Source organism: Schistocerca cancellata, chromosome 7 (genome assembly GCF_023864275.1).
Source record: "Schistocerca cancellata isolate TAMUIC-IGC-003103 chromosome 7, iqSchCanc2.1, whole genome shotgun sequence".
Lineage (NCBI taxonomy): Eukaryota > Metazoa > Arthropoda > Insecta > Orthoptera > Acrididae > Schistocerca > Schistocerca cancellata.
Window position 1 is genome coordinate 176,926,960 of NC_064632.1, and position 8,921 is coordinate 176,935,880.

The window sequence follows — 8,921 nt, forward strand, 5'->3', positions numbered from 1 at the left end:
TGCAGCTCTATCATTCCCAAATCCTGCTCCTACCCAAATTACTACAATTATCTCGCCAAACCTCGGGCAAGTACCAGACACACACAGAACAATCATCATATTTCACAGACACCAAAAAGTACAGAAATAATCACACACACAAGTACACAGGGGAGTAAAAGCCGAAAGGCTACAAACTCCCCCTCACACTCCCCAAAGTGGGGAAAGTAATAGATGAGAGCAGCAGCAGCTCTATCTCGAAAGAACCTATTAACTCCGCAACAGCTCGCACAGGTGCCAAAACTTTCATTTCACACACTACTACAGCACTCACATAACGACGAAACTGAAGTGTACACTGGTGGCCTCGTGTCTATAGAATAATAATAGCTTTATTCAACATCGAATGGTACACTGCACATGTACAAAGAAACAGTAATGATTAAAGTTATTTGTACAATACGAAACCAGTTGCGTGCAATTGGTTTCACCCAACGAGTGACGCAAGCCAGTATCGTCGTATAAACCACAGAACAACGTATAAATAAACTAGCCTTACACGTATACAACCATCTCATAGTATGTTCTCTTTGCACTACAGGCCAGTCGGTTGGCATCGCTGCGCTATCGTAGCTGCAGAAAATCTCTGAGAGTTTCGCGACTCAAATGTTTTTAAACTGTGGTAACTGATAATAAAAATAATGTTGGTAGCAGCTGGATGCGAAACAATCGGGTTCCGAAGCCGATCTGTCTGTATGTTCTACGTAAGAAGAAGTGGGGGCGCCTTATAAACAAACTGACAACTGTACATTTCGGATGTATTCGTTGTTTGGTAACAGTATTGGGGAGAGCGCCATGGTTTCACTTTTAATAACCATGATTACACTGTAACATCAATGTTACCGTAACTACGCAGAAGTTGTGACAGCCCAAAGTGTGTTGTGCGTTGACTGCAGTCCTGTGTATTTTATGCAAGTGCAATGTATTGTGTTACGGACAAAAATAGAAATATTGCATTCAGTTTTGTGTAGTGGCCTGTGGACGTTACCAATGCACGAAAAAAGAAGAAAGTCTTATTTGTGGGGATTTTTTACTGTGCAGAAAAGTGATGGCGCTAACAAATTTGCACAGTGCGGTATTTGCGATCGAACTTTACGTTTCACGACGTCTGTGACTAACCTGAGAAAACATTTAGAGCGAAAGCACCCTACAAGTTTATCGCGTTGCAGACAACGTACCACGGCTGCATCATCAGTTATATCTAGAGCAGTTTCTGATGATATTGATCATGGTGTCAGCGGGCAAGATGATCAGCAGTCTGTATACTCTTCCACACACATTGTTCATTACCAGTCACATGAGCCTATTGAGCATTCCTCGAAAGTTGAAACTTCGAAGGTAATTGGAATATTTGGCAACCAGACTTAAATAATTTCATTTCTGATGAAAAAAATCACTTAAATGCAGAGAGAGAAGCTAGACAAGCGCCTTGGCGTAAGGTATCCATAATGCATTTCCCCAGTTTCGTGTCTGTCGAAAATGAAGGTTTTGCCTTTTTGGTCAAGGCAATTTGTAACACTAAGTTATCACGGATTTTTACTAACTGAAAGGTATTGTACAGCCCCAGAAACCGATATGCCAGATTTCATTTCTCAGCTTAACTACTGTACTGATTTTGTTTATTATGAAGAATTTTTGCGTAACATTTCAGCGACCATTCATCTGCCTCCATTTCAGAAATGAATCTGTATTTGGTCGAATGTTAATTAATTGATTTCAATCAGATTACGTTATGTACAGTTTGTGTATTTGTAAAATAAGACTGATGACCTCAGATGTTAAGTCCCATAGTGCTCAGAGCCATTTGAACCATTTTTGTAAAGTAAAATTGGTCAACTTAATACAATATGTTTAAATAGTTAGTTTTTACATTACAGTACAAAAAATCAAATTGGCACTAATGATAGTAATATTGCATACATCTCCTCACTAATGATTTTTGATCTCTAAGTTACATACATACGCTATGTGAAAAGATAAAGATATGATCCACACAATATATTCAAAGGCATTACAGAAGCGTCTGATTCCACCTGTCTGCTTTGAACAACGATGTCATAATTTTGGCGGAAACGGCTACCTCCAGTGTATAGAAAATGACGACAATAACATCACTTCGTACACACACCAACAAACAAAAATCAAATTGACACATCCCACTCAAAAAATGAAATGAAACTAACGGAAAATTGGGCATGTGGGGTGGGGACAAGTTAAATATACAACAATAAAAGAACACTCCACCATCCCAAAACAATATAAAAAGTTAATATACAGCAGTCCTCTACACCAACAAAACCATAGGAATCACGAACTTCCCTTGACCTATATAGGTCAACCACAGCTACCGATACCAAAAATCAATGCTTAAAATGCCAAAAAGTGGAAACGGCGGTTTCCCGATGTATATAGCCCAACCACAGCTATCAATACCGAAAAAACCAATAGCTACAACTCTGAAAAGTGGAACCAAAACCTCAACAACTCAGATACCCCATATTCACAGCACCAATTAAAGAACAACTGACCTACCATAAATATACAACATACAAAACATCACAATTATTATAGAATAAAACCAAACCAAAATTATTCCCTTATGTGCAAGTTCTTGTACTGTAGTCTATAATTCAGTTATTTCTTTGGTAATCTGTTGCCTATGGTGAGCCTGCATTTTTTGACAGGTCATTTCGTGGAAGATTGCATTAAATGATGCATTAATTTCTGTACGTAAGGCATCATACTTCTCGGCTGTGCCTTGTACTTGCATTGTTTTGGCCCAATCACCTGTCCTCAGTGTTATTTTAATAATGTTCAGGTTTTGTATATTGATAATCCTAATGTCTCTTCTCTTTACATCTGTTTTTGATTTCATATTTTTGTAGATATAGCACACTAACCCATGATGATCAGATACTGCTATTTGGAGAACTTTTGCTCAGTGCCTACACATTTTGTGCAACAAATAATTGTCATAATCACTTAACTGCAAAGACATTGAAAAGAATTAGTGTTTAAATGTGAATTCTTTATTTGTTGGTTGATGCATGCATGTAGTGTTCTGCATTTTCAATAAATCAGAATCCAGAATGATTTCATTGGCTACTTTAAATATGTAGAAAGCATTGCTACAGCATTGTGAACTGATTACATAATTAATAGGTCTCTGGAACTTATCTGATAAACTGGAACTTGAAACCTATTACTCCTAATTAATAGTTTACATAGAAAGTACCATTATTTGGATATCTAATCCTTCCTGCTGGGCTTTGAATTAGAATAATTCAAAATTCCACATTCTTAGCAAATTTCAGAACACATACTATCAAGTAAGTGGCTAGACTGTAATTCTTTTCATATTAATACATGTTCTCACTGATGTCTGCACTGTCCTTATCTTAATTTCACTCCACAGAGCTTCTCAGAACTACCATGAAATAATCCCTCTGTGAATGTGATGTAAACAGTTCTCTCTCCACTTGCTACATGTATGTTACATGATTAATTTTATGTATTTTAGTTGCTATTTGTATGTTATGACACTATAATGAAATTGCCTCGCATTTCACAGGATACCGCAAGTGAATCTGAGACCAGCACCTCTATGTTTGAAATAACAGATGACCGTACAATGCCGTCAGTGTCTGCTTCATCTGCTGTATTATCTTCAGTTGGTACTAAGAGAAAGTGGCGAGAATTTAAGAATGACAGGCTTCTTACAGGACCTCGTGAGCAGTTTTCCTCACCTTTAAAGGAAAATGATGAATTTGATCTCTTTGGGATGAGTATTGCTGCTAAAATGCGTAAAATGTCAAGGACAAATGACATACAGTATATCATTGCGGAGAAACTTATCTCAGAGGTAATATATCATGGACAATTGAAGTCTCTTACATTTGACACTGTTATTAAAGTTTCTGAGAAAGATATTAATTAATGTGTATGTGCTGCAGTGTGAGTGAATTCACATGTATATATGTATACACACACCACGGAGTCGTTAAGAGACTGAGAACCTAGGGGAAAAGTTTGTATTTCTGAAACTATATTTAAAATAAATATTTCATAACTATGTATCTCATATTCTTACTTTTAAATAATCGGCATTGAGTGAGTGAATTGCATAACACCCCTTGGATACAATCCAACCAAAAGGTTGGGACCAAATTCCGTAAAAATACTTGTGGTATTTGAAACTCCATTCTGTAGCTAAAATGGTTCTTTGTATGTATTAACAAGTTTTACGGACTCTATATCTTACCTTCTCATGAAGACGTTGTGTACTGCATATGCTTATAGGAGTTTTGCTCCATAAGTTAGTTAATTTCAGACATTGTCTGTTAATTCATCTGACTCTTTTGCTGGCATGTTGCCAGAACAACAGAAAAAAAAACAAGCAGCTTTACAGGGGCTACATTTTTACTGGCTGCAAATTACACACTGTGGTATGGTTGCATGATTAAATGAAAATGGAGAAGAAAGCTTTACAACCAAGAAAGAGAACATTCAAAAATGTAGAAAGAGTGAATGTATCCATTAACTAAGGACGAACAAATAATAGAAACTAATCTGTACATCAGCTGCCGCATATCTTCAATTGTAGCTTAGTATTGATTCGGTCACATTGGCATTTTTCACATGAGATATTTACTTGCATGTGTAAATACTTAGGCCTGTTTACAGTACAATAATGTTTGTTGTGCAACCTTACAATGAACACTGTTACTTACAGTGTAAGGAGTGGCTAGTGAGGTACATTTTTTAAAAAAATTTCTTTAGGCTTTGTCAAGATTCATAATCTGGCTACAAGGAAGCTATAGGAGTACTTTGCACCAGAGCAGGCCTACCTAACTTTGTGAAATTGCATTTTTAGGTACTGTTTTGCTATTTGTGTGGTTGCGAATGAAAACCTGAAACTAACCCTTCTCACTGCAATTTTGTAGGACATTTTTTCAGTGTCAGCATATTTTGTCGAACATTTTTTTCTTCTTCCACAATTTTAACTACATTGTGAAAATTTAGATTCCTTATTTTTGAAATGTGCTGTTAAATGTTTCGGTTTTTTGCTTGTAAAAGTTTCTCATGGAAAATGTATTCAGTAGTTTTTGCAGCGTTTTGGCTTTTCAGAAATAATTAGACAGGATCTCAAATGGGCTGCATTGAGGCAGTTGAATAACTTCTAGTGTCACTAAGGCTAGGCATGCTTTTTAGCTCCCCTGATGGTCAGACATCTCTACCAGGATGTTAAGTTCACTGAATTATATGTTTGGGATTCCTATACCTATGTCTGCATATTATGTATTCTGTGTATGGGTCATGGCAAGAATGATTGCTTAAATGGCTCTCTGGATGCTGTAATTACTCCAATGTTGTCAATAAAATTCTTCAGGGTATGTGACTGTATTGTCAATATGTAAAATACTGAAATTTTGGGACTGTAAAATGTTAACTTTCATGGCTGGAAATGTCACAGTTAATAAAATATTCTGGGCTATTATGCCGTAGTCGAACGGATTTCACCTTAAAATTCAACATTTCGTTCCCCTCTGTGGAGAACATTATCAAGGGGGATCGTAGCTTCTTTGAATGTCCAGTTCCCACCCTGGCTCGCTACTGACTACAGCAAAATTCTGCTTCTGCGTTTTCCATGCAGTGGTGTAACATCACATATTTTGAATATGCGAGCGCAATTGGCCATTGTTGAATGCCGTTTTCCGCTGTTACTACCAGCCCACGGTGGAAGACTGGCACACATCATCTTAAGCACCGAAATCCAGATGTTCAATTTTGTGCCCTCCTCCTTCCTGCTGAAATTCCTGGGGTGTTTTACCATCTCTATGGCCTATCTGTATAACCTTTCATGGTATCCACTTGTGGCTGCCAGTTCTCAAGTCCTATCAAAATGAGTGTGGCGGTCTCTTGGCTGCAAAGCATGTTTGATAAGAACTGATCTGTCAGTTTCCACTCTTCTGAAATTGCCCTTGTGCTTTTCTGATCATGTTTTGACTTTTCTTTTTACAGTACTCACATGCACCTCCCCACAACTACACGGAATCCTGTAAATTCCTGCTTTTTCCAGCAATAGGTGAGCATCCTTGGCCAAATTTAGTTGATCTTTGTATCTTCTGGTTGGGTTTATGGATTACCACACTGTTCCACATTTTCAAGATTTTTCCTATATGGTCGGTAAAGTCCTTAATGAAAGGCACGAAAACTTCAGATTTCATGGGTGCTTGAGCATCACTGTGGTTTTTATGTGGTGGTCTTTATGCTCTTTTTCACCTCAGCAAGCAAATAACCATTCTTGAGCAATGCATTGGCAAGATGTTTTAATTCTGCATCAAGCACCTCAAGAGCACATGTTAGTTAGTTTTAATGTAGTATCACTATTCACTCAATGAAGAGTTGCAACAGTTAAATCGAACTTCTCCTCGCGATGTTATAAAACTGTTTAAATATTGCGTCACAACCATGTATTTCAAATGGATTGATGAATTCTATAAACAGATGGCTGGTGTTGCTATGGTGATCCTCTTAAGTCCAGCTATAGTGAACTTCTTTACGGAGAAATTCAGGGAGCAGGCATTGGAATCAGCAAACAGGAAACCGAATATTTGGTTCCAATACGTGGATGAAATGTTTGTTTTGTGGCGGGATGGCAGAGAGGAACTGTATCATTTTCACAAACAAGTCAGTGGGATCAATCTGAAGATTAACTTTATCATGGAGGAGGAGTCAGGTGAAAGATTGAATTTTATTGATGTGCTAATTTTCAAGAAAGAAGATAGTAGCTTGGGCCACCTAGTTTACCAAAAACCCAAGCACACAGACTGTTACCTACATCTGGATTCAAACCACCACCCACAACAACAGCAAGGCATCGTAAAAATGATGGTGGATTGAGCAAGGAAAATCTATGAGTCAGAGCTGCTTGATGCATTATTAAAACACTCACCAATGTATAGCTCAAGAATGGTCATTCATTCGCTGAGGTGAAGAGAACGTTAAGACCACTGCATACAGATCCTAGTGACGCTCAAGTGCCAGTGAAATCAAAAGTTTTCCCGCCTTTCATTAAGGATGTTATTGACCTAATAGGAAAAGTCAAAAGCGAAACATTGTGGTGAGCCACAAACACACCCAGAAGGTACAAGATCACCAAAAATTGGCCAAGGATGCCTACTGCTGGAAAAAGCAGGATTTACAGGATTCCGTGTAGTTGTGGGGAGATGTATGTGGGTACTACAAAAAGAATGGTTAAAACTTGACTAGAAAAGCACAAGGGCAATTGCAGAAGACGGGAGATTGATAGATCAGCTGTTGTGGAACATGCTTTGCAACCAGGAGACCACCACATTCATTTTGATAATGGCTGTATATGCAGACAAAAGAAAATAAAAAAAAAATTCATGGATTTCCCAGGTGAAAATACACTTTTTCCATGTCGAGTGACAATATACTTTCCTACGGAACTATAAAACTTATCAGTTGTTTGAATGGTTAAGGTATTATACAGCAGTGTAGAACATCACAACACTTTAGAAAATGAATTACACAGGGAAAGGGGGGGGGGGGGGGGGAGGCAAGCGTTTTGGAAAGATCGTTGATGTGCAGTAACATGACTACAACATATTTTTGTATTACGAAAGTGTACATTCAAATTCCACCAAACACAGCACATTAATTTCCAAAGCACTGAAACTGAGGTTGTGAAGCGCTTTTGTAAGCCAATGACAGCACGTGACGTGATCTCGCCAGTCGATGATAGCAGATATTCAGAGCATAGGACACTTGATGTAGTCAGCCAATAGCAATATCACTGTTAAGTAGTCTAAACACATAAATAGAAAAACGTAATAGTTTAAATTAATATATCTAAAAAGGAAGATGATGAGACTTACCAAACAAAAGCGCTGGCAGGTTGATAGACACACAAACATACACACAAAATTCAAGCTTTCGCAACCAACAGTTGCCTCATCAGGAAAGAGGGAAGGAGAGGGAAAGACGAAAGGATTTGGGTTTTAAGGGAGAGGGTAAGGAGTCATTCCAATCCTGGGAGCGGAAAGACTTACCTTAGGGGGAAAACAGGACAGGTATACACTCGCACACACACACGTATCCATCTGCATATACACAGACAAGCAGACATTTGTAAAGGCAAAGAGTTTGGGCAGAGATGTCAGTCGAGGCGGAAGTACAGAGGCAAAGATGATGTTGAAAGACAGGTGAGGTATGAGCGGCGGCAAATTGAAATTAGAAATCAGCGGAGATTGAGGCCTGGCGGATAGCGAGAAGAGAGGATATGCTGAAGGGCAAGTTCCCATCTCCGGAGTTCTGACAGGTTGGTGTTAGTGGGAAGTATCCAGATAACCCGGACGGTGTAACACTGTGCCAAGATGTGCTGGCTGTGCACCAAGGCATGTTTAGCCACAGGGTGATCCTCATTACCAACAAATACTGTCTGCCTGTGTCCATTCATGCGAATGGACAGTTTGTTGCTGGTCATTCCCACATAGAAGGCTTCACAGTGTAGGCAGGTCAGTTGGTAAATCATGTGGGTGCTTTCACACGTGGCTCTGCCTTTGATCGTGTACACCTTCCGGGTTACAGGACTGGAGTAGGTGGTGGTGGGAGGGTGCATGGGACAGGTTTTACACCGGGGGCTGTTACAAGGGTAGGAGCCAGAGGGTAGGGAAGGTGGTTTGGGGATTTCATAGGGATGAACTAAGAGGTTACGAAGGTTAGGTGGATGGCGGAAAGACACTCTAGGTGGAGTGGGGAGGATTTCATGAAGGATGGATCTCATTTCAGGACAGGATTTGAGGAAGTCGTATCCCTGCTGGAGAGCCACATTCAGAATCTGATCCAGTCCCGGAAAG

The 8,921-nt window shown here is 39.0% G+C and overlaps 1 protein-coding gene across 1 annotated transcript; it reads left to right on the forward strand.

Moving 5' to 3' along the window:
- The first annotated feature begins 602 nt into the window (after positions 1-602).
- LOC126092603 (uncharacterized) lies at positions 603-4,108 on the forward strand. The gene is made up of 2 exons (XM_049908301.1): positions 603-1,377; positions 3,611-4,108. Exons 1-2 carry the CDS (start codon positions 949-951, stop codon positions 3,974-3,976), a joined length of 795 nt encoding a protein of 264 aa, XP_049764258.1. The 5' UTR covers positions 603-948; the 3' UTR covers positions 3,977-4,108.
- The last annotated feature ends 4,813 nt before the right edge of the window (positions 4,109-8,921 follow it).

Bases quoted from the DNA above. Each gene is read 5' to 3' on its own strand.
- LOC126092603 (XM_049908301.1), top strand. From the start codon at position 949: ATGCAAGTGCAATGTATTGTGTTACGGACAAAAATAGAAATATTGCAT. The intron at 1,378-3,610 runs GTAATTGGAATA...CGCATTTCACAG, and splicing joins CGAAAGTTGAAACTTCGAAG to GATACCGCAAGTGAATCTGA.